The sequence below is a fragment of the Aplidium turbinatum genome, chromosome 15 (genome assembly GCF_918807975.1).
Source record: "Aplidium turbinatum chromosome 15, kaAplTurb1.1, whole genome shotgun sequence".
NCBI classification, from domain to species: Eukaryota; Metazoa; Chordata; class Ascidiacea; order Aplousobranchia; family Polyclinidae; genus Aplidium; species Aplidium turbinatum.
In genome coordinates, this window is record NC_137486.1 from 10,773,721 (window position 1) to 10,800,944 (window position 27,224).

Below are 27,224 nucleotides of genomic sequence, written 5' to 3' on the forward strand. Positions count from 1 at the left end.
TATTTGCCAAGGTAAATCAAGACAAAAAAGAATGTTTTGCATTTCTTCGCATGGTTGACTGGACACGATGACATCACGAGGGGTCACCAAAACGGTGGGGGAAAATTTTACTTTTTTTCATTCGGCAAGGGGTAAACGAGACAAAAAGGTTAAGAACCCCTGAAATGTGACGTAAGAAATATTATCTGACGAAGCCTATCTTTGTTGATCGAAAGTTTTCGTGTTTGTTGGTCATCTTTCCCAACACAAACGCAATAACTGGGTAAATGATGTTTGAAATACAACTAAATAAAACTTCTATTCAACATTAACGCCCTGTTACAACCCAAACAGCAAATCAGTCGTTTTTTACATCAACGTAAAAAACGACTGATTTGTTGTTTTAGAGCTTGCAGCTTAACATGTTGTTTTGTTGCATCTAAAACTATTTAAAAATTAACAGCAGTTAGGAACTTGTCACGGTAGTGAGCGAATAATTGATTTGTGGAAGGTTTGTTTGCGATTTATTAAGAATTTAAATTCTTCCTGTGCAGACGAAGCATTGATTCAAGTTGAAAATGGAAAGTTTATAATTGAGTAAAAACAAATCAAAGTTTACTGACATTTTTATGTATCAATGTGGCAATGAAAGCTACTACCACTACACGTCCAAGTTGGCTATAGCTTTATAATATTATAATATTCTGCGCTAGTTGTATCATGGAAAATTGTTTTTTGCAATACACTGGTGTTAAAAAAACATGTGGTGCAGATGAAAAAAGAGAATTATCTACTCATTATTTATCCCGCCCTCATTCAACAGAATATTTGGTGTAGGCTAAGGCATATATTGGCTTTTTTTTTTTTTTTTAAATACCAAAATTACATTACTGTATAGTGATCTTAGAGAAACCTCACAGTATTTTATTATCCTGATTTTGTAAATTAAAAAAAATATTCGAAGCTATAAAACTTGTTTCTGCGAAAGCTTTTCTTCTTAACTCTCGTGGCATCTTTGATTCTTTGGATAGTTTGTTAATATGCAAAGCTGATGTCAAAAAAAGTGTGGTGTTCTTCCAAAAATGGTTAATCTAACTTTTTATTGAAACTGACACAAAATATTGTGAGGTTGAATGAAGAGAATGTTCATAACAGACTAATGTGGTAATTAAACAGATGCACCTTCGATGCCAGAGGAAGAAAATTAAAAATACTGTGTCAAAAAGGATAACGTTTGTAAAATGCAAAATTCAAATCTGTAAAAGAGGTGATTTTGTAAATTTAGTTTTAAGTTTTTCTGACAGCGGGTTTGTAAGTTGAACATTTGTCTCTAAGTTAGGACATAAACATTTGAACATTTGTTTCCTTGAAGACATAAAGGAGTGTGAAAATGGCTATTTTCATAAAATTTTATGTCTTTAAGCTAATATTTGCTTTCAAGTTTTAAATCCACAAGTATTAAATAACCAACTTGTTAAAACAAAATCAAGCTTCCTGGTCCCTTGTCCGTCAAAGGTAATTAAAACTATCCTGTCATTGTGAAGTGCCTCAAAATCTGGAGCTACATTTGTCCAGGAGAAACAAATGGTGTGGTAGATTGTTGGGTTTACTTATTAACTTTCTGCATCTGCTAAACGGGTCACATGCAGCATAATTCTTATTGCAGTGATCATTTCTTTTTAGAAATCACAAGAAGGTTTCTTTTTTGGCAAAAATGGATTTAGACGGATTTCAAAAAGAAATTGGAGGGATTACTAAATATCAAGGGGTCATTATATTAGCAATGGGATTGGTGACTTTTGGACAAGGATTTACATCACAAGCTGCGATATTTATCAGCGCAGTTCCAGATTACAGGTAGGAGGTTGTCAGTTTGTGAGTTACCTTCATCTGCATTGTACAAACATATATAGTGAACAACTGGCATAGCACACAGTAGAAAAAAAAGTAGTCTACCCTTTTTACTAATAAAATACAGTAACCATCGAATGAACATCTTTGTTAATTTCAAATTCAGCACTGAACGACAAAGTTTGTATAGCCTAGTTTTTCAATCCAACCAGAGTTGCTTAGGATCGCAAAACCAACAACTAAGTTTTTACTTTATTTTTAGATGCGCAGTTCCACCAATCGATGATCCCAACAATTGCAATTTAACTGAAAGTGAAATAAAAAACCTTACAATTCCGTATGATCCAGCAGAAAATGTAAGTCTGTTGGCAAAAATTTCAGTCCGTGCATGTGTCAAGAAAGTCTAACAGCAGCCTTTAACTGATGATGATTATGTGCCTGATCTGATACAGACGTTGGCAATCATGGTCTTCCAAACTTTTCTGTCACTTGACATCCGTATAAGATCGGTGGTTTTGATTCTTGTGTTTGGGCTGTTGATATTTCTGGTTTTTACTTTAATCTCAATTTCATCATTATGATTCGGAGTAACATCATTGTTAGATGACTCATAAGGCTAACTGTAAGGCTATGAACATGGAAGGTACCATATCACCAGGAATTTTTTCGGTATCATAAAGATGATTTAACATGTCATTGGTTATGATTCAACCCCATTCGTCTAAAGCTTGGATGATTTCGGTTAAAATATTGTCCGGACCAACTGCCCTCCCGTGTTTTGTTTATAGCGATTCTGACTTCTTTCATAATATCTTTTGACAATCTCAATTTCTTCACATTGAGTAGCCTATTTATCCAAGTTTCTTTGGCTTCAACAAACATATATTTATTTTCTTGTGCAAAATTTTATCTGTTGATTTTTCTTTGCTTTTCCTCTTTCTTTCATGACGTCAAGCATTTCCGATGTCATCCATTTCTTTTGTTTCTCAGTTTTTACTAGTGGTATACAGTGTTGTACGCTGACGCCGTCAAATTGACGGCGTCATTTGACGGCGTCAACTTTTTGTTGACGCTGAGGCTAGCGCCGTCAATTTATTTTTCAGTTGACGGAAGTGATAGCGCCGTCAACTATTTTGCCGATTTTAAGCGTCAAGCGCTAAGCGTCATTTTTTGTTTCCATGGAAAATCTCGTTTCACAATAAGAGTGTCACAATGTATTCTGGCCAGCGCGACTTATCCGAATTACCAGTTTTTGCGTTGGTTGGAATGGCTCCTTGGAATACATGCGGAAGAAGTTCGCCAAATGGTGATCACCCATGTATTGAGAACGAGGGATCAAAGACAGAAAGAGAAAAATCCATGAATGGCATCGCGGACGTTGAATATACTTTATTTCAAGAGCTCTATGCCCCTGAAAAGAGCGATGTTGGTGCAGTGGACCTCGTTAAAAGATTTATACATGCTAAACTATCACAGCACGCTTGGAACAGTGATATCTTTCCGACTAAACGTTTTCAACTTGTTTTTGAAATACAACACACCAATACCAACCAGCGCTGGTGTGAAACGCATGTTTTCACTTGGAAAGGACAATATGCGCAGGGGCGCCGGAACCGGGGGTGGAGCAGAGGGAGCGGATGCCCCCCTGCCCTCAAATTTCTGTGGATGGGGAGGGAAGAGGGGGAAATGGTGCCCTTTTAAGGTCATGTATGCTACTGCACACTTTGCAATATAACAATTTATGCTATACGCTTTTAGCCTAATTATAATGTTTTATTTTTGCCTCAAAATAATATTCACGACACAAAATTCTCCATCACAGTAAGTTATATTACATGATTATAAAATAGCATGATGCCTTTCCGTGCCATTGTTCTTTGTGTAGCGGATACTTGTATCATTACTCGATAATGAGCTGATAGATGAGCATTATCGCTATATCTTATTTTAAAACTTAAAAAAAAAATTGGCCTTTCAGCAACAAAAGTGCCCTTATTTCATACTCCTGCCCCTCCAGTCAAAAATCGCTTCGGCGCCCCTGAATATGCGTCCCATACGCAGCAGATTGTCAGACAAACGTTTTGAAATGCTTGTTTTTCTGAAAGGAAATAACTAATAGGCTGAGCAGCTAGTTACAGTACAGTCTCAAAACATAATACCTGCTCTTTATTTATAGCTATTATTAGCCTTAACTTGGTTGAAATATTTGCGTTTTATGAGACGCTGGCAAAAAATAGCGCTAGAAATTAGCGCTGACGCTGACGCCGTCAATTTCTTTAAGAGCTTACGCAGTCCTTTACGCCGTAAAGTTTTTAGGCAATTCGCGCTGACGCTGACGCCGTCAAATTATTTCAATGACGCGTACAACACTGGTGGTATAAACTTTTCCGGCAATTCTGGCACACTATTTTTAAATTGTTCCAGTAGTTTATCTGTTGTTGCCAGCCTTTCAAAGCGATTCGTATTTATTTTTAACTGAGGCGGAAAAATCTATTTTAAGTTCAAGATTTTTACTTAGTAGATCAATTTCATACTTACGTTTGGATAAGTTTTTTTTTGCATCTCTTGACCTTTAGTTCAGGCCCTTAAGGGAATCTTTAGGCTAAACGTGTTACACGTTGTTTTTTTTGCATATTTTTGCAGTTGGTCAACCCAACTTTAATTTTAGTGGGTGCCGCAACTTTTTGGGTCACGTGATCACCCCCAAATCGGAGACTTCCCCAGAATCCACGTTTCAGCTCTTTTTACGGCATTTTTGTGCAATTGCATATTTGATTTTTGCATATTTTACTTAAAGCACACACAAATAAGTGAGACAAAACAAACACAAAATAGTTTGATTGATGACGTCATTATGACGTCATCAAATATATTTTTTCTATTTTAACCTATTTTGGTAGTTTGCTGTTGGTTTTAGTTGGAGTACCGGTTACTAAAGCCATTTCACAATTCCCAAAAGTAATTTCGTCATGATTGCATCTTTTATGACGTCATCATTGCACTATTAAGACTAGACAACTTGAAATTCAGGAACCAAAGGTAAGTTTATTCCGAAAAAAGCGATCAAATACTATCATTTTAAGTTTTGCAAATGCTTAACATTTTGCAATTGCAAGCAATAACAATAATACCAGACAGTATTACGCAATAATGACGTCATCAAGGATATAACCAGAAGAGCAACTACCAGGGGTAAATTTTCCTTTTAGCCATGCCACTTTAAAAGTTAAAATAATATGTAATTATGATCTACAAATCAAACGAATACACGACACCAGATTATGCAATGTCTGAGTCTTAACACTGTCAATTCAAGATGAAAAAACTACCGGTAGCGGTTTTTAGTGTTAAATTCATACCATACGTAATTTGATGTTAAGGAAATTCGTACGACAAGTTTTTTCAAATTACAACATAGAATTTAGAAAGTCAAAAGCATTTCTTAAATGATCAGTGTGGATTGGAGATGAAACGTCAATGTGGATTGAAGATGAAACATCAGAGAGGATTGGAGATTTTGTGGTCGAATTGCATGTTTCGTACTCGCATGAACAAAGGCTTGTGCATTTTATGGATTTTTTCTTACAGGAACATCGAGAGCCACAAGTAGACAGACAACTAAAATGATGTATCATTTCGTGAATCGATGATGCGGATTGGCTTGAGGTCCAAAATGGAACAAGCTGATTTGCATCATTATGTTTCCAACTCCAAGCTAAAAGAGAAAGTAGTTGCTAAACATTTACGAGGCTTGATTTCCATATTTCAGCTTGATATATCGCTCTGCGTGTATGCTGCATCAGAGCAGCTGACGTTGGTGGCAGCCTTTGAATAGTGCAACCATTGGTAAACATCATATAACGGCATTCATCTACATCCGTGATAATAGGACCATTGAGACAAAGAGCTATGACATACTTTTGTATGTCATTTATAGAACTAGGAGAGCTTGAGAAATTCAGAGAGTTAAATAAACCTCTTACCCACTTACCGGATTTTGTAACCACTAACTTCCCTTCAGCAAAATGTGTCTTCAAAGTGGGATCAGTTTGCTCTAATGCTTCAATATCACGAATGTGAACTGATGTCCTACGAGCATAAAGGTGATGATTTAATGCATAAAAACAAGGGTAAATGCTTTTCAGATACTTGTAGTACATTTTCCAATTTTGCGTTTTTTCCAATTTCGCAAGTGATGACCCCGATAATTGCCAACAGGACAGACGTGTGCTAGAGAAGTTCTCCCGGTCCTAACATCGACCCTCGTTCATAACGGCTCCAACGCTCACAATGCCTGTCCCGAGCAAGCCTGTTAAGCGATGGAACTTCAGAATGGCTAACTGGGAGTACTATAGCCTCATTACCAACGAAGCCACACAGTATCTCCCATCCTCACACAACAACAACGTGGAAGAAGCCTACCAGGACTTTTGTGATGCAATAACATCAGCGGAAAAACACTTCATCCCCCGCGGCCGACGAAAGAACTACATGTCGTGCTGGATAAAGAGTGCGAAAGCCTCTACGACTTCCTCCACGCTCCCCCAGGGCAACGACACCAACAGCTCAGCCAATAGGTGAGTTCACCCCGGAGGAATTTTCCGCCGCTCCCCAGCACATAAACCCAGGTAAAGCCCCTGGACCTGACCACCTATGCCCGGAGTTGATACTCCATGCTGCTGCCTCCTTAAAGTCCTGGTTAAAAGACTTCCTTTCCTGATATTTGCGCCACCTGAGAATTCCCAGAATCTGGATAAGATCCATTGTGGTTGCAGTTCCTAAGCCGAAGAAGCCTCCAGGGGATCCGAAGAGCTACCGCCCAATCCCACTGCTCTGCATCTCTTTCAAGATCCTCGTGAGACTCATCTACGCCCGTGTCGAACCAATAATAGATAGCCTACGCAGCTCCCCGTGAGCAAGCTGGCTTCCGACACGGACGATCAACCATAGATCAGGTCACACTTATGACCCAAAACATTGAGAACAGTTTTTCGGCTAAAAAGAAGGCTGGCGCCGTGTTTGTTGATTTCACGGCTGCCTATGATACCGTATGGCATAGCAGCCTTACCTGCAAGTTACTCTGTCTGCTCCCTGACAGACATATGGTCCATATGATGATGGAACTTGTGCAAAACCGCAGTTTTACCGTCACAACCGGTAGCGGTTGTTGAAGCAGACTATGCCGACTTAAAAACGGCTTTCCACAGGGATCAGTCTTGGCTCCTCTCCTGTTCAACATATACACCTATGACTTGCCACCCACCATCTCCAGGAAATATACTTACGCAGACGACCTGGCACTCCTGCACTCAGCGGGAAATTGGCAGTCAGTGGAGAGAAACCTCAGCCAAGACATGCAAACATTATCAGCATATCTCCAGAAATGGAAGCTACAGCTCAGCAAGGCAAAGACCGTGTCCGCGGCCTTAGACCTTAACAATCGGAAGGCACAGCGTGAGATAAACATCAACATTGATGGGGAGCGCCTTCCCTACTGTGCCAAACCTACTTATCTCGGCATAACTCTAGACAGGACACTCACGTAGCCTACCGCCGACACTTGGAGTCACAGCGCAAAAAACTATCTACACGAGTCGCACGTTTGAGGCGATTGGCGGGTTCCAGCTGGGGAGCTGATGAGAAAACTCTTTGTACAGCTACCCTAGCCCTTGTTCATTCCACCTCTGAGTACTGAGCACCAGTCTGGGGTTGTAGTTCTCACACACACCACATTGCTACAGCCATCAACATTCAACAATGCACTGCGTACTGTGACTGGATGTCTGCGTCCCACTCCGACGGACTTCCTACCCATTCTAGCAGGCATCCAATCCGCTGAGCTACGTCGTAAAGGAGCCACGATTTCTCTCGCTCGACCCCGACCATCCCCTCCATGCAACATTCAAGAGACCACCACCTTCAAAGCAGCGGCTGAAATCAAGACGCCCCTTTGTGCCTGCCGCACAACAACTACTTAAGAACACAGAAGAACTTGGTTTAAGTGCGGAACACTGGATGAACCACATGTGGAACACGGAGTGACAAAACCACAGCTCCATGCTCCGTTACTTCATACCCGACGCCGATCCCCGTCCACAGAGAATGTCCCTCAAAAGGCTTGCGTGGGACAGGCCAAACCGCCTGCAAACTGGCGTCGGCCGTTTTCGTTCGGACATGCACAAGTGGGGCCTGCATGGCTCCTTCGCCAGAATGCGAGTGTGGTGCCACTGAACAGACCACAGATCATGTCATCCACAACTGCCTAACTCACCCGCCTCCACACGGTGCACATGGTCTAAGGGTCCAGGACGACGAGACTGTCGAGTGGCTGATGATTTCCTGTCCTCCAATCTAGCCTGGAAAGATCTGCTCAATGCTCATACGCCAATGATGAGTAGTTTTTTGGTAGTTACATTCATGATAGGCCTATCACTAATCAACTTGTATAAAATACTAGTTATTGCCTACCTACTATACCAACCTATAAGAAAAACATCTGAAAAAAAATCACAAAACAAAATTATGATGCAATGCTGATGTCATATTTGAAGAGGGGTTTATTTTAGCATTGGTAACTTATAACCAAAAAGGTAACACCAACAACAAACAAGCGACTACAATAAGAAAAACACAAGCAAAAAATTAATGTTATGACGCCACAATGACGTCATTATTAACATAATTTTGCGTGATTTTTATCTCGTGTATTTTGTAGTGGCAGTCAGTCCAAATATAAAAAAATAACGTATCTAATTGCATAGATATGCCGTGAAAAGAGCCCAAAATTGATTTGGGGGGAATCCCCGATTTGGGGGTGATCACGTGACCCAAAAAGTTGCGGCACCCACTAAAATTGAAGTTAGATTCATCAACTACAAAAATATGCAAAACAACAACGTGTAACACGTTTAGCCTAAAGATGCTCATTTTTGCCCCTAAGGGCCTGCACTACTTGGCCCTAGGCCTAATAGGAAGCAGACAATTGAAACGTTACTATCGCAGTTTGCACCAGGCATTGATTTTGATAATAGAATGACATTACGAAACCGCTTTTGAGCAAGAATATATTTCGTCTAATTTTTTGATCTATCCTTTTTGATTTTTTGATCACCAGGGCTTCGCCAAGTCCATTTTCTTCTTTCGTGATTTTTCGACCAGGTATTAGGGGGATTATATAATCATTACTGCTACACCATTCAACGAGTCGTTCTTCTCTGTGGTTCATTTCATCAACACCATGTGGGCCTACTATATTCAATTCGTTTGTTTCCCGCTTTTGCAATAAATCTTCCATAATGTTTTGATATCTTCGGATGTTAATTTTTCGATGGCACGTTCAACGTCATCATAAATTAATTCTATATCATTCCAATTGTGAACTGATGTTGGGGTGTATGTTTGGACTATACCAATGTCAAATAGTTTAGCATTTAGTTTAACAACTATTACCCTGTCTGTTACAGGCCAGACGCCTTTAAGTCGTAGATGTAACAGGGTCAAGTATTATGCCAACACCTCTGTGATGTTAATCACTTCCCGAATATAAGATTTTGCATCCATCCAATGTAATTGTACCTTTACCAGTCCAACGAATTCTGCAAAGCCAAGAACATTTATGTTTATTCTTTTCATATCCTGCATAGTGCATAACATTAAAAAAGTTTCCTCCGTTGATGCAGAGTACGCACATTCCATGTTCCTATGCGTTTTAGTTTGACTTTACTAACAGTCGCATCATGACGATCGGGTGCCACTTGCTGTCGCACATGGCGATCCCTTCCGAGCGAAGTGTTTTGATAGTTTCTAGCAATCGTAAAGTGTTCGAGAGTTCTTCTTAGTTCACTCAACACCTTACTCTCATAACGCACAGACTACCAGAAGCTACACTTACTAAAACAATAGTTTTTGGGCAGTAATCATAACGATTCTTTCCAACCTAGTACTTAGGAAGTTCAACCACTTTCACACCAGCACAAAATTTCCAGATAAGAATGTCACATTAAGTAATTCAAAAACCGTCAAAATGACTGTATCAATTAATCTAGCGTGGATGAAGTGAAGCAGCTTCCACTCTGCAGGAACCTGTTTTCAATAGCCATGTTGCCACCTTTGAAATATATTTTATAGGAATATAGCAAATGCCAGAGATATGGATACAACTTGACCGGCTGTGATGAAAACTGTGATCTTTCCTGTACGGAAAGTAATGTTGCTGACATTGGAATACCTTGCGACAGAGGGTACAGATATGATGATACATATTATGGGGAAACAACTACATCTCAGGTTTTTACGAATAATTTGTTAATTTAAACATTAGTTTTATTAAAATATGTAGTGTTTCATACATAATTATGGAGTAATTTTATGATTATATCTTTCTAAAAATGTTTCACCAAGATATATTTTTGTCCCATAAATGTTTAAGGAAATGATAAGTTTGCATTTTAGCAGTTTTTCATCCCGTTTTTACATCTAGCCCAGGGCTACTCAACTGGCGGACCGCGGTCCGAATCCAGACCTTCTGAGTGTTGATAGTGGACCTCGGGCTTTTGGAAGAATAACCTCATTGCCACGTTTCTGGGCCTCTTTAAACAGATTTCTACTGGGAAAAAGCATTTTCTTTTGTGATTATCCTAATAGCTGAGGGCGGGCTCCCCAACACATTGTCAAAAATCCTAGAGGAGTTACATTTTACCTAAAAAAAATAGTTCGTTACTATCATTGATACTTTAACTTTCGTGGTTGCGTATGAAATAATTTATTCACCGGACAGGTGAAAGCATTCCATTTGTCACACTGGGCCTTTATTAACATTAGTTGAGTAACCCTGTCTAGCCTAGACTATCAGTAAATATCATTTCAGTGATATCGTTTTGATTTAACAATGATGTATCACGATTGGGATCAAGTTTAAAAGACATTGCTATTTTTTTGTAATGTAGGCTATAGTTACTAAAGTTAAAAGTTCGTTTTTGTTAAGTATTTCATTCTTCTACAAGTTGAAGCATGTAGCTTGCATGAATATTCCGCATTATTCTTGGAATATTTAATTGAAAAACAACCCGTACGTTTTATGTAAACAAGAACAAATATGTTAGATTTGCGCTTTCGAATATAGGCCACTAAAATTCAATGACAGTTTAATAAAAATTGAGTGACCATAGTTTCAACTAATCAAAAAATTTAATCAATTTCTGATATGCAATGCTCATTTCTATCTCTTGTACGTTCTCCTGATTTGAAACATGCACATGACGTGCCATATGTTGTCGGTTAGATTATAACGTAGTTGAGGAGCAAAACTAGCGAGAAAAGTTTTGATTGAGCAAAGCTACAGAGAAAAATTAGGCTACAAGTTTTTTCTCTGTTTGGGGAGCACGTGACCCTCCTCTGGTTCGCTACTGCTGTAAATTGATCAGAAAAAAATGCATCATTAAATGTATTGTCTAAAAATAAGTATATTGACAACTATAAACCATACTGCTGCGGACAACTTGTGGATAGATATTTACTTTATCATTGATGCAATGGACCTAATTGTTTCAACTGTATAGTGGGATTTAGTTTGCGACCGAAGATATTTGGACACCATTGCTCAAACTCTCTTTTTTCTGGGCTTCTTCATAGGCTCTGCCATCGTAGGCCCTCTCTCTGATTGGTAAGACCGTTTAATAAACATCTATAAAAACTATTACAAAATTCATTCTGTTTTAGGTTTTGCTTACACTCAATAACCTGCTTTATATCATTCTTAAGTAAAGTTGTTAGCCTGCACCTTTGTCAGAAAAATGTGTTTTTACAGATTGTAAATCAATTGATGTAATTTAAAGCATATTCATAGAATAACAATTGGAACCAAATTATTAGAATAGAATTTCAATCTATAATAATTTTCTGATTTGAAACAAATTTTTATGAAGGGTTTTCAATTGTGGCCTGGACTTTACTGTGGTAAATAGCGTAGCCTATATAAAGCATTTTTTAGACAAATTTGAAATTAGTTTTTGCGCAGAAGTGTAAATATTTGAGAAAAGCTGACAAACCGCTAAGTGTATATTGGCATTAATCCGGAAAGACAAATTGTTTGAATTCTAGAATCACATTAGTGAACCTATTGTTTTTGAGTGTCCATGATGATGATGGAATGTTTGCCTTAATACTTCATCCATTGCATCGTTTTGTTTTTTTTGAGTTTTTTTTCAGTCGTGGTTAAAGATTTAGATTAAGTGGACGGAAAGGCAAGAAAGCCAATCTTCGCGTTCACCTTCAGGCATGCCTTTAAGTGTCCTGCCAAAGACACAGCCACATGCTCATGAGTGATGTCGAACCACTACTCTTTTGAATGCCGTTCGAGGGCTCTCACCACTCGGCTAAGCAGCTGATGTAACTAATGCATCGCAATTTTCAATAAATATTTTATGGTACTAGAATATTTTGCTACATTTCGTTAGAAAACAGACATAATTCAGCAACAACACTACATTTAACATTATACAAAAAAACAATAAGCTAACGTTTTCGGCAAGACATACAGCCCTTTTCAAGCCTATAAGAAAATTACTTTTAAAAGAAATATTAAAGAATAATTTACTATCACTGCAAAAATATGATCAAATCGAAACATTTGAGAAACTTGCTTAACTGGCTGACACAAAGTTTGTGTACTCAAATGTTTAGATTTCACCATATTTTACACACCACCTCTCCATTGGTCGTCCATGGAGATTGCGCCCTTCTACTTTCAGTAACTGAACCTTCTTAAGCCAGGTGTCTTCTTCCATCTGTTGCACGTGGCCGTACCAATGGAGACTCTTCCATCAAGCCTTCTCTAGTCTTCACTTGATACTCTGTCCGTCAGTCGCTTTGAGCATATCCACCTCATTATAGCGTTGCCATTATGGATCAAACGATTGATGTCATCCGCAGTGATTGGCCACGTCTCACTGTCATAAAGCATTATGCTTCTGACCCACATGTTGTACACATGCCCTGTCTTTAGAAAGAGGATAGCCTACTGCTCCTTGCCAAAATGGGAAGGAGCGCTCGGAAATTCTTCCATGCGAACCTGATTCTTGATGTGACAGCATCCCTACATCCACCTGACTGACCAATCATATTTCCAAGATAGCAGAAGGCTTTAACGCATTCATACTGGTCTTCGCCCATTTTCAAGCGTGTTTGGCATCTTCTAAAGAAGAGGTTTTATCACAACATCTCTTGCACAATTAGTAGGCTAAGTTTTTATTTGCTTTAGTGATGATAATCTAACATTATAAACAAATCTTACTTTTTCTTACTGTTAGGTTTGGAAGAAAAACTGCAATATTGGTCTTAGTCAGCGGTTTGATCGCAACCAGTGTTGGATGCTCTTTTGTACCAACATACGAATTGTTTGTCTTTGTACGTGTGCTTGTGGGAGCATTTAACATTGCAACATTTATAGCGATTTTTACGTATGGTGAGTACCAGTAAGCCCAAGTAGGATAACTGAGATATAATTAATTATTCAGTTGGCCATACTTTAGGCTAACCTAACCTTTTTTCAGATTTCTCACCTTTCTCTGTTAAGCGTGTTGTTGTAATGCTCAAATATTACCAGATCTCTACCACCACCATTGGCATCGGTGGAAGCACTACCACCACAGACACACGCCACCGCTGATAGCGATAACTATAAAGCGTATAACTAAAACAAAGATAATGTTTCTCCGTTTTGTAGGCTCATTCTTTGGTGAATCGAATTTGATAAAAACTGTACATATAAAATGGGTTTATCGCACAAAAGTTGCTTACAGCATTTTTATAAAATAAACGGACATGGCCACGAAATAAAATAGCTGTACAATTTTTACATGCTTTTTTATCTTTTTTTTCCATTTAATGCTGATGGATTTTTTCAGTTGGTATTCGTTTATTTTGTTTTTTCTTCCCTCATTGTGTCAACTTGCTATTTAAAAACGAAATACTTGCTTTCGTAAATGAGAGAGCGCAGACTTGACGACCTCCTAAGCCTTCATAGGGCTACTTCTTTCGCGCTTTTTCATTGGATGCACAATTGCACATGGTATGCTTTTTTTATATACTTTTTGTCTCGCATCCAAACAAAAATAAATGACTATCCAGCCATCTACTGTATAAACCGCCACCAATAATTCATATTTTTTTGTTTTTATGCAAGCAACTGAAATTTCCGACACAAATTGGAGGGCAGAAGCAGGTGCTTGGATAAATATTGGCACAGCTATATCTCACACTGTGTATCCTGGAGTAGCTTATCTTTTGAGGGATTGGCGAGACATCCAGATCACTATTGGCCTTCTTCCGGCTACGTTCTACATTATGTATTTTATCATTCCAGAAACACCTCGGTATGATTTACTTGTTACAGTTTATCAGTTTTATTAAGTTCTGGACCAACTTGAACTCTATTTTTGTGCGGTAGCCTAAATGTGTTAAACTCTGTACTTTACAAAAATTTCCGCGTAATCTTTAGTTGTTTGAGACTACAGTACAGATATCTTACCTTGACAAAGTAATGAGCAAAACAGTTTCTAAAAGACTACCTAACCTTGCAAATTTTAAAACATATCAGTGAAATATTTCTTAATTTGTTTGTCATGAGTTTGAATTTATACTGAGTTTACTGGTTTTATTTAGTGTGGTAAAAAATAATCCATTAAAGCTGACATGCATGTGAAAACGTTCTGGGTATTTATATAAAACTGCAATCGGTGAGGAGACACCACTTTGAGTATGTGGTGCTTTGGAAAATGTGGAAATACCCCTTAATTCTCCCTACTCCCAGGGTTACTTTGGCCCGAAATAGGAGTACTTGTCAAGGCTCCAGATATGAGGTAAATATCCAAAGAAGGCTTGGCTCTTGTAAGTGCAAAGTGTAGGCGTACTACATAAATGTACACGCCCTAACATTCCCAAACCAAGCTCCTAGCGTTGGGATAAAGTGCTTCCGTGCCTCTGGGAAAGGCTCTTAAACCAGAAGCGAAGACATTCGCTCTCCTCGTCTCAGCATGTTAAGTAAGCCGGGGCAGATGAACCTTGTGTTTAAAAGGTGAGGTTAGTATTGCGCAATGCGCACACTGTATTTTACCAACAGCTTAGCGCATGCTCAAGTTCAATTTAACCCTTTGCTTTTCAACGTTTTTTTGGAAGTTAACTGCTCAAGGGGGGGCCGTTTTTGGATCAAATTCAATCAGCTGTTACGTGTTATCCGCTGATGCTATTTGAACAGAAGTTGCACTGGTGTGAAAGCAAATCATTTGTATATAAGTTTGAAAAGTCATTATTTTAAAATTTTATATGTTAAACTTGATATTTCAATTTTTGCAAAGGTACCCAAAAACGACAATTTTGATTTAACTTGCCGCTATTTAATTACCGTGCTAATCCGATTTCATGCAAACTTCTGAATAACAAAGAGCTCGATCGAACGCACGAAGTGTGTGTGCGGTGTGCCGAATCATTGCATTGATTAGAATTTACGACTTGCGAGCAAATCTTATTGTAAGCTACTCACTGATTCTAAAATAGTTACAATCAAAGTAACATTGTTACACGAATTTGAAAAAAAAACAAAACTGCGTTTGTTGTCTTACATTTTTATCCTAAACTAATGCATTCCCAAACTCATGGCTAGCTTCTAGTTTTATGGAACCAAATTTCTCATAAGTAACACCTTAGCCTGCTTGAATAGCTGTTTACATCTTCGTTTGTGTATTTAGGTCTACAATTGAGTTTGTAGTATGAATATTTTTAGTAGAGAGAAGACAGTTGAACAAGTTGTTGAAATTATCTGAAATTTCTAAGTTCAAATTAGGTGCTTTTGAAATTGTGGATTTGTGTCAAGTCGCATCACAAATATCATGCAGGCCACATCATAAGTCATTTCGCTTACGGGTGTTTATAAACATGACTCATAAATTACATCCACAAAAAATACAGCATTTATATCAACAAAGCTAAGTTCGAAGCTCACTTTTTATTGAAGATTGTGTCAATCAATTCGAAATAATGCAACAGCGAATTGCCGCCAGCGTCGAAATAATGCAACAGCGAATTGAGGAACGTGCGTAAACAAAGGAAATGTGAAATAACCCACAGTCAGCAAATCTACATAAATTTAACGTTTACAAATGTTGAATCAATGTAAAAGGACTGGATTGCTGACTGGGTCCTTATTGTTTGAAGCACTAAAAATACGCGTAATATCGACAACATCAGCAAGGCAGTGATTATGTTTCTGGCCAAAAAAAAAAAAATAACTTTTGACTTCAAAGATAAAAATGATTATAACGAAGCTTCAAAGTTTGTCGTAAAACATTTTACAGAGATACAATAAACATAATCATTTTGTGCCAGATTGTGAGAAGACTTCCTAGATTCTTTCCAACCATTTGCATGATTGCAAATTATTTTCTATAACTCTATATTGCTAAAAAATGGCTTCTTTGTTGAAACAACGTGGCTACAATTCTATAAGAAATTCTTAGGCCTACTACATTGAAGTAATGAAATTTTTTTTGTGATTTTGCTGATGACGTTTTACAATATCCGAGAAGTAAAAAATAATAATGATGAATTATTTTATAAAACCGTGGTTTGCAAGTGCTTCACAAAAAATTGTTGAGGGAAAATTTACTATTAGACGTAAAACGTTTGTAAAAGAAAATTGTCGGTTTACGTATTTATAATGTTTATTGCGCTGTTATCGAATTATAAACTGCCTGTATTGTCTACCTTTGTGGTTGCCGGCCAGCTTAGAGCAGCATGCAAACCATGCGTTTTTGGTATTTGCATCGTGTTATGATTCTCGAAAATCTCCCACAAGGTCTTTATTTTTATCGTGATATTTTTGTGCCTTGTCTGTCCTGAACTTGAAGTCATTGTGCAGCACAATCCACATCGGTTTTTAGACTCAGTCTTCATTGAAAATCTTTTGTGTGGTGCATCATTTCAAGTAGTGTCTTCCCCTAAACTGTTACACAAATCGCCCAGAACCAGAACCATCGTGTTATCTTACAGCAGTTGAGAGCCCGTTATTGTATGTGTGGAATTATTACTGTAGATGTCTGACTAAATTCATGCCAAAGTTGAGCAAATTCTGCTTTCGGGATCCTTGCCGTTATTTACGGTATTTTTTGTTGATAAGTTTGGGCAGCATTTTTCCAAGATAAATGAAGACATCGGTATTGTTCGTCACTTAGATTTAGTTTTCTCAGCATTGTTTATTCATTCTTTGATCCACTAGTTTGTCCCACTTTTGGTATAATCGGATCGTTTATAGCCTAAATGGCGGGTCTTCACAATAGCCGGCCTCTTATACATTGGCGCAACGTATTCAGATGTTGAATCAATGATGAAGAAAGCTGATTTGTTGTTTGTCTTATGTGACGCCTAACTTTATGCCTCGTCTACAGTACAAAATATTTTGTAATGTACATTGTGTACATTGTACATTTTGTTTGTAGGCCTACATTACAAAATATTTTGTAATGTAGATGAAGCATTATCATCTTTATTTTGCGCTCTTTGGAACAAAACACAGTGCACTGTGAAACAAAAATACAGGACATAACAACAAGTAGGCGACATAAATCAGTGAAGGGACGCCATCGAGTTAGCTGCTACGTGTAAATGAAGCCTATCTCATAATTTTGAGTATCTCACAATTACTGTTTGCAAAAACGCTATTTCTCCGGCTTCTCCCAAAAGCATTTGCAGTGATACATTTCCTCAATTGCAAGTTTTGTCAATGAGAGCATTTCCATAGAACGTTTATTTCGAAACCAAGTTTTCGTGTCTTTATCCAAGAGAAGATTTCTTATTGTAACGTTTTTTATTCGTCAATGAATATTATCTGCTTGAAACAACTGTTTTGAATAGTTTGTGGCCTCCATAGTCTACTATTTTGATCGTGGATTGCTATTCTTCTTTGTAGAGCTGATAACGCAAAAAACGTTTGCTATTATTGTTTCTAATTAACAGCTTTGCGATCACTGGCTTTTCTTTGTAGCATAAGAAATAACGCGCTTTGTATTATTGAGGTCAAACCAAACAAAAGAAAGCAAGAGAATGCTTCTCTCTGCTCGCGCATATCGATGCACGAAGCAATTATGAGCTTATGGCTTGTCATCGCAATGTAATCCATTTCACGCTTTGCTGGAAGTTAGCTAGAAATAGCAAAAATTCACCAAAATCTTGAATTTACAAGAAAACTACACAACTTTTAGCATCAAATTTAATATCATCAGATCCGCCTGGCAATTTTAGGAAAAGTCAAGAAAAACCAAGTGCATGGCGTTACTGTGCTTCAAATAATTAAAGGAAATATGAGGGGGGGGCCAAATCCGGCCTCCCTTTGAGGAGCAAAGTGTTAAGTCATCGGACTTTTTAGCCATAGGAGGGCTTGCAAATTACGTGATATTAAGCTACCATCTTCCTTCCGAAGTACAGTACGGTACTGTCATATATTCATATGTCAGTGGCATATCCTGGTCGGCTGAGCAAGGGAAGCAATAAAACTCGTGGGGGAGTTAGAGCGTGCCGAAGGCACGCGCAATGTAAGGGGGACCGGGAGCATGTCCCCCGGAAAATTTTTGCAAAATTACACTCAAATAATGGATTCTAGTGCTTTCTGGAACCACTTTAAGGGCAATATTTGTATGAAATTTATTAGCAGATAAACAGCTAATAACTTATTAAAGGTAGCTCTTATACAGAAACGGGCAAAAAGTGCGGCTAAAATTAGAGAACACCATAAAATCAGCTACCTACTGCTGTAGTGGCTTAAGCCAGCATTCATTTCAGTCAAGTTTAGCCTGGACCTCACACATCCTGTCTTATGCCAAATTTTATTCAGCTAGGATAAGAGTGCAAAGCTAACTCTAGACTCAAACTTTTCCTTACGAGGCCGATCCTCAACAGCGTCTTTGATTTCCTTATTACGTAATACGTAGCCTACCGGTACAATACTTTGACAATACCCAACGCCAACAGTCAGAGTAAGCAATTCCCAATTGCTTCCATAGATTTGTTAAAAGAAACCTAAATCGTGTAAATTTTTTCAGCTGCTGTTTTCCTTTGTTTCTTCGTATACCAAAAACGAGAGCAAGGGATGCGCTACGAATCTCTGCTTCCGTAAGCTTCTAACTTTTTTAAAACTTAAAACCGAGCTGAAATCACACGGAGACATGACTTAGCAGCTGTCACAATTCGTATTCAGGTAAAAAAAAATACGAAATTGTTTTACTGAAAAGTATCATATCTTTTTTTCAATTTTGATAGGGAAAGAATGCTTCCCTTGCTTCCATTGAGGATACGTCCCTGACATATATGCATGTGAAAATAAATAAGTGTTATCAAATTAAGTGCGATTTTGGTTTTAAGTGCTTTTTTGTACTACCTGCAGTATATCCCATACAGTTCATAGTTAACTTCCTTAGCATATACATTTTTTGTAAGCCTAAAATAGAGAATTAAGAAAAATTTAAAATTTAACTTGAATTTTGGTTTATGGTCAGATGGCTTTTAACAAATGGGAAGATAAAAGAAGCTCGAAAAGTTGTAAGCAGATACGCCGAAAGTAAAGGAAAAACTCTTACCGATGATCAGTGGAGGCTTATAGTGGAAACAGAAACCGAAAAAGTAAGACGCAACCTAAGACTTTGCTGCATGCCCATTGCCCACTACATAGGCTATAGCTAGTGGAAGATAATAACTCTGCAAGTAAACCACAAAAGAAAAATATAATTTTTATTAAGAAAAAAGTGTTTTTTATTGGCCAAAGAAAAGTGTCACAATCAATGTGCGAGGTCTCGCGACGGGCTGCTTTGTATCTTGATCGAGCGTGCTGTTTTGATTGTAAAATTCTTATGCTATAGGTTATCATCGGTTATTGTCCTCTAGAAACCTTTGATTGCAAGATCTGTATTATGTAATGTATTTCCAGAACATTCATTCAGAAGAAACCTGGAATGTTCTTTTGTTTTCCACGATTGCCAAATGTCGTTTGTCATGACGTCATAAGGATGTTTACCAGTAGATCTGTGATTGCGAAATCTTTATTATGTAACGTATTTTCTAGATCATTCTACTGCTACGTGCAGATCTAGAAGCTTCTTTAAACTTGCTTGTTTACGTTTAGTGCAACGTGACAGAACAATGAGTCCTTATGATGTAACATTACGTAACCTTCTCGAAGTTACTAGACCAAACAACCTGCTATAAATAGTGGTGTGAATTGATGGATTATTATTATAAGTTGATTATGAGAGATGATTATGAGAGTTGTGTTATGAGTTGTGGATTGGTAAAAGGTGCAGAAAATATTGTTGATTGAGATTTGAAGTAATTGAATACAAGTAGATGAAAATTGGTGCTGATATAAATTGAGTTCGAAATTAGAGTTACTGTATTTGAGAAGCCGATCTTTAAAGTCCTTCAAGAATTGTCATTATCATTTCACCAGTAGAAATATTCGACATTTAATTGACTGCCTTTCGGTAATATCCCATTAAACTACGTCATTGAACCTTTCCAAGTCTCTTTCCTGGTAAGAGATAGAAAGAAATTGTGACAAAAAGTAATAGCTATTTACAACAGGTGGTAACCAGTGTTGTCTGTCAAAACCACCGCTGACTGTAATGAGTAACATATGTCTATGAAAACGTATTGTTGCTTTTCTAGCGCAACTTATCACCATTTGCTTACATTTGCTTACACGAATTTTCCATTGTGTTGTATCCTACCTATTATAATAGTTATGGTTTCAGTTTAAATTATTTTGATACATTTCTCTTGGCCTTGATGGTTTGAAATGCAAATATATAAGTTAATGATGGTATGTGACAACTATAGGAAACTTTCTTTGCAGAGAAAAAGCCATAATGAAAAAGTCGAAACTGGATCAAAGAAAATTAAAGTTTGGGACTTATTTCGTCGCCCTCTAATGAGGCTGATGTGTTTCAACGTAATGTTTTCTTGGTTCACGGTCAGCATGGTATTCTATGGCCTTGCTTTGAATGGTGGAAATTTGGCTGGTCAGTTATTCATTAATCTACCGATGATAGGTTATAGCAATAGTTTTAATAACTTGAGCTTACAAGCTTTAGTTTTGTAGCTTAAGTTTCATAATAGTATTTTAAAACTATAAAAGCAAAACGTTAAAAGCAAATGGTTGGAACACCTGATCAACCCAATCAAAAAATAAACAACTTAAAATGTAGGCTACTGTGTAAATACTAAAATCATATTCAAGCTAAACTGTTTTCAAGTTCTGTGCTATTGAATGAATCCACAAAAAATGAAAACAGTTTAGTTTTCGAAACGATTGCTGAAAATGAGGTTTCTATATCTACTGTACGTTTTGGACTTTTGTTTTTTTATTTTAACGTATTTTGTTGGAATGTCCGTTTTAACACATCGTTTTTCGAAGTAATTGCAAAGAATGCAATGTATTTTCAGAACAGCACTGTTGGTGACGTGAGTCTCCTGGAGAATGCAATTACAGCTAATCATGCCATATATTAATCATCATTGTTTCTTCATGCACGTTTTCCACCAGGTGACCCATACTTGAACAACGTTTTGAATGCTGTCGTGGAAATTGCAGCTTACATTTGTGTTTACTTCGCTGATTTACTTGGAAGAAGGCCTGTTCTCATCACTAGCTTCCTAATGTCAGGGATCGCATGTATTTCTTCCATGCTTTGCGACTTATACTCCGGTGGAAGTGGTGGTAAGATTCACTTATCCTTCCAGTAGGCTATGCATAAGTTTTGATTATAAGCATCATTAATATTTTTTTTTGAGAAAGCTTTTGCAATTTAACTTGGTTTATGATTTTTATTTGAAATATTAATGGTATTCATTTTCATTTCAGCCCTTATTACAGCAAGCACAGTGCTGGCAATCGTTGGAAAGTTTTTTGCTTCAAACGGATTTGCTGTTATCTACACAGTATCTTCTGAAATATTTCCAACTGATGCTAGGTAACGCAAATATAATGTATAGGTTACATTCACTTGTTTTGTTGTTTAGTTTTAGTAAAAACATACATGTATTTTATGTTTGTAGAAGGCAACTATAGTGATTCAGGGCCTATTATCACCATTTCCACTTTGAAAGTAAAGGAGAAACATTTTAATGATTTAATGACCTGTTTAGCTAAAACAGACGTTCCTGGGCATCATCAAATTAGTTGGCCTTGTTCTATAATAGACCACTTTGACAATTTAATAAGAACACTTTATTCCAAACTCATGATACATTGTTCAACATTACCACAGAGCAACCGGCGTTAGCCTCGGATCCATGGCTGCTAGAGTTGGTAGTATGTTGTCCCCTTTAATTCTTGAGGTTCAATCTACTATACCTTGGTTTACTCAGGTAAGCTCTACATTTTTTACTCCATTTGGGAAACAATGATTAGCGGATGCTTATGTCCTTGCGAGCAAATACTCCGAGAACTATAACATTTAGCTACTAAACCCTTTTTGATAGAATCTCGCTTGTTAAGTTTTTATATTAAGTTGGAAATGGGCAGACATTTCTAATCTTTGTCAAATGATTGGTCGGTTTAAATATTTATCCTTGGACTGAGAACTCATATGAAAGGTCATTCCTAACAGTTTTACATACTTGTAGACTGTACATGCTTTGAACAACTGACGCAGGGCGGTTATCAAGAACCCCAAAGTGAAGCTTTCGCTTGTTGTTTGCAAATTTTTCCATCCACTAGGTGCCGGTGAATGGAGAGCTGTTCTTAAAAAGCGTTGTTCAAGTGCACACTTCGAGAGTCGAACCAGCAGATTTTTTGTGCACAAAGTCGGGCGCCTTTGTCAAATGAGCTGTCTGAAAGAACCATAGATCATGCATAGATATTGTCTTATAATAATATAGCAAAATTAGATAGGCTATTAAAGACTATGTAGATAGTAATTTTGTGGAGATTTGTATTGTCATTGTGGAGATTTGTATTGTCATTGTGGAGATTTGTATTGTTGTATTTATTTGTATTGTCAATTCCAAATGATTCAGCTAACTAGTCTAGACTTATAGTCTAACTGAAGATGTTAAGTTATTCAGAAATCCCAAGTTTGAAAGCAAGACACTCATCACAGGCACAAAAAATATCTCACCATATTGCCATTAAGATAACAAAAAAAAAACAGTAGTTTGAAAACAAAAGTTGATGAACAAACAAAGTGTTTCTTTTAAGTCTGTCTGTTCAAGGTCGCCTTATTTGTTGTTGCATGAGGGCTGCTTGTGCTCGATGTGCTGTATATCAAACCGCGATCTTTTCGATTGCTGGGATGAATATATTGTACAAGAACAAATGAACTAATCTACCCGATCTCTCAATAGCCTAAATGTCCCAATAGGCTTATGAAGTGTGGCTGATTAACTAATAAAAACGTGCGTTTTGAAATAGCGTTGTATCTATTACAGATATAGGCTACGTCGTTCTAGACGTAGCCTATATCTGTAATACATGCAAGTGTAGCCTATATCTAATATTAGACTAAGGCTTAATAAATTTCCAGCCAGCTCTGTGCATGCGCAGATGCATTACTCTTAGGCAGAGGTCACCAAGTTTTTTTCTCTGAGGGACGGATTGCTGCGAGATTAACAGCTGCGGGCCGGATGCAAATTGCGAAAAGATATACAACTAGATAAAATCTCCATTGACTTGAATTGAGCACAATAAATAACAAAGTCAGCGGTGGAATAGCAAAGTTGTGATGAAAATCGAAAGGTTGCTGGAAAAGTTATCCCCTGCTGTGATAGCCTACACTAAAGGGCATCGTGCTCTCGAAAAAACATTACATCTTTCCAAATTTGGACTAGGCTGTCCCCATTTGTGGTGGCCTAATAATAAAAACAGAACACTAACATGTAGGCTGCCTGGTGGAAAATGTACAAACTCAACATACAACAGCAAACTATAAGAACGAACAATTTTAACAAAGAAGTCTCTATTACACAAAAAGGCAAAGCCAAAGACGGTTGCTAATGCCAAGGGAAGCACATGTACAGAATTTATAACAGTGCCTGGCAGTTTTTCTATTACCGGTATTATAGAAAAACTATTATTATAAAAACAATTCTTATTTTAGTTTTAGAATCTATAATATAATTTGTGGAACTTCAAATAATTTGTGATAGGCAACTAATATTGCTATTTGCCAGAATCGTTTCATAAGAAGAAACAATATGGAAAAATCATTAGCAGGTTGCGTGTAGCTCAACAGCAACGTCAGTCCTTTACAAAAAGTTTGGTAACTTTTTTCCTTAACAGTTGTGGTGCAGCTGTTATTTCCGCAGACCTGGCGGCCGGATGAAATCAGTTCGCGGGTTGGTTCCGGCCCGCGGGCCGTAGTTTGGTGACCCTGCTCTTAGGTATATCGCCATGGTCAGTGCTAAAATGGAGGATATTGTTAAGGGGGGTTGGATTGCACTTTCTGAAATTGTAATAATATTACCGTTGTTTTTACGTTATTTCGCTTTTATTTTCATTGACGTGGCACGCCACGGTAGGCGTTTGCCACTTAATCATTGCTTCATGCCAAAGGCTATTGTGTTTTAAGAAGCCACGTCCTTTTTGTGTTGGAAAACCAGTATTTGTGGATAAATTTGGGAAATTGTCAGGAAAGTCTTGTTAGTAGACGGGTGTGATAGCATTTTTTTATTATGCATAGTCGTACCAACAAACACCAAGTTTTTTTTATCCCGTTGTGAACTCAATCATCAGAATAAAGAATTGTAAGCAAGGTATGTTTGGCAGCCGAGTCGAGCCGGGGATAGCAGACAGGTATCTACTAAAATAGGGAACAAACAAGATAGAAGATCTCTCTTCACCACCAATAAAACATCTAACCTCGATATCATTTAACAGCAATGACTTCACTTGTTTCAAGCGGCACATTTTACCCAAAATAAAATATCATTGTGTAGAATAGATTCAAAAACAAAAAAGGAAAAACGCTGTTGAGCGCCTGAGCACCTTCAGCTGATATGAAATTCAAATTGTGCAAAGTCTCTGGCCCAACAGGGAATCGAACTCAAATCTACCACTTTCAAGGCGGACACGGTAACTATTTAGCCAGTTGGTGGCTATTAGGCCACCTAACAATAAAGAGAATATTGCACAAATGCCATACGACCGACTTTGCAGTAGTTGATGGGTTTTGTAAACACTGCTTGGTTTTGAGTCTGCACATTCGTATTGAATACCCAGTCCGTTTATAGCAAAGACCTAAGAAAAATGACACAACATTTCTTTCCTGTTTAGCACTCAACCTTAAGAGAGAAAAGTTAGCATGATAGGATAACAGTACTCTGCTAAGTTGTAGCAATGGCATTAAACGTGGCTGAATTGATAAGACCAGCTTAAGCGGCAAGACCAGCTTACTTAAAACATTTGTTGTTTTTTTATTAATTTTAATGTTTTTTTAGACGTTTTTTGGAACCTTATCAATTCTATCAGGACTACTTGCTTTCTTGTATCCTGAAACGTCCGAGAGTGATTTCATTTCCTCACTGGATGCCGCTGAAGATTATTACCGAGAAAACATTGCTATTCTGAAATGGTTTAAAAAAGGGTAAATCACTTTGTTATTTCAATACTAAAAGCCTGATTATGTAGCAAGCACTCATTTCAACCCTTCAATCACCTTATCATACAATGGAGACCGCGCCTCCAGAATGCTCCTCCATTGGAGACCGCGACTCCAGAAATCTGAATCAGCTTGACTTCTGCGCATGACAGAAGTCAAGCTGATTCAGATTTGTTTGTCATCTTGGAGCATGCTATGCAAAATACAAATTTTTTTAAGGGATTTTTTTTTATGAGGCAGCACTCATGACTGATCAAGGTTTCATATCACTGCTACTAAGTTTGGAAGCATTTCACTGTGTTTACGTTTTTTCAATGTGTTTGATTTAGTGGTTTTGCTATATCTCTTGTGTCACCACTTCAATCACCAATAAATGTGTTGTCACTTTTAAAATAAAATATTCAAAATTCTTGTTATTTTTCTATGTTCTTTTTCGTTCAACAATTTTATTGTTTACAAAACAAGTAGCTTTTTCCATAATCGTAGGGTTTAAACGTTTAGCTTTCAAAATCAAAATCTTTTCAAAATATAAAAACTTTTGAATATGTCTTTTGCAACATGTTGCTTTGAAGTAAAATCAGTAACATCAATTTATGGCTATTATCAGGAAAAATTATCCGGAGAAAGAAAATCCGTTATCGTTGTCTGTGGATTTCAGCAGACAGTCGCATTCATCCCTTGAAGATAAAGCAAAAGAGAAAGCAGCAGAAAGCCACTTGGACACACACTATATGCAAAAAACAGCTCTGTAAAATTTTAAGATTCATAAGTTGGTCTTCGAACCGTTAAAAACCTCGATAAGTAATCTAATAGAACGTAGTGTTGATTGAACTTGCTCTGTGCCTAATAAAAACAAATTGTGCTTTTAATTAAGTTACATTTAAGACGCTTGTTTGTTGCAGCTTTTTACAACTCAGCTTGTGTAAATAACTTTAGTTATGTGCGTTTTATATCAAAATACGTAAAAGAAAAATATTAAAGTAAAGACCCTTTATCTTTTGAGTAGGCTAAAACTAGTTATCATAAAATTTTGCACTTCATAAAAACGTTTTTTTACTCCCAGTCTCAAGTTTCTTGATAATAATTTACCAGGTGTTTTGAAACCTACATAATGATGAAATATGAAAGAAAACAAAAGTTATTTTCGATGGTCTAGACATGTAACTTGAAATTGTACATTCAAAAACCAAATAGTTCCGCAGGTTTCAGCATTATTTTGTTCAACCAACATCAAAGCTCTTACAAATAAAACGAACTTTTCGACTTCTGTGGAGTGCTCACTGATCATCAGTAAAAAAATACATCTAGACTTCTATAACTCATTGAGAAAACACAACGTCAGAAAAACAGGAAACACAAACGGTGTACATGCATAACAGTAAGAAAATATATCACATAATTATTCGCTGCAATCATTCAAGTGACTAGTGGAAGAAGCCCGTTGAAAACCTCAAACACGGCTGGCACTAGAGAGCAGTAAATGACGTTTTTTTCGGTTTGATCAAAATTTTGTAGGAGATTTTTTAAAGGAAATTTTTATGAATAATATACTTCACCCGGTGTTTTGAAACCTACATAATGATGAAGTATATGGAAGAAAACAAAAGTTATTTTCGATGGTCTAAACATGTAACTTGAAATTGTGCATTCAAAAACCAAATAGTCCTGCAAATTGCAGCACTATTTTATTCAATGAGGTGGCTCTTTTTGAACTTTTTTTTTAATTCTTTCGGGGTAGTGGGGAAATGATGCCAATGA

At 37.3% G+C, this 27,224-nt stretch overlaps 1 protein-coding gene across 1 annotated transcript; it reads left to right on the top strand.

Moving 5' to 3' along the window:
* Positions 1-26,699, top strand: LOC145784621 (organic cation transporter protein-like). Its single transcript, XM_082596486.1, has 14 exons — positions 1-94; positions 1,663-1,836; positions 2,093-2,186; positions 9,958-10,116; positions 11,388-11,491; positions 13,137-13,291; positions 14,012-14,201; positions 19,371-19,494; positions 20,723-20,888; positions 21,413-21,586; positions 21,731-21,839; positions 22,137-22,236; positions 25,306-25,451; positions 26,074-26,699. Exons 2-14 carry the CDS (start codon positions 1,694-1,696, stop codon positions 26,216-26,218), a joined length of 1,809 nt encoding a protein of 602 aa, XP_082452612.1. The 5' UTR covers positions 1-94; positions 1,663-1,693; the 3' UTR covers positions 26,219-26,699.
* The last annotated feature ends 525 nt before the right edge of the window (positions 26,700-27,224 follow it).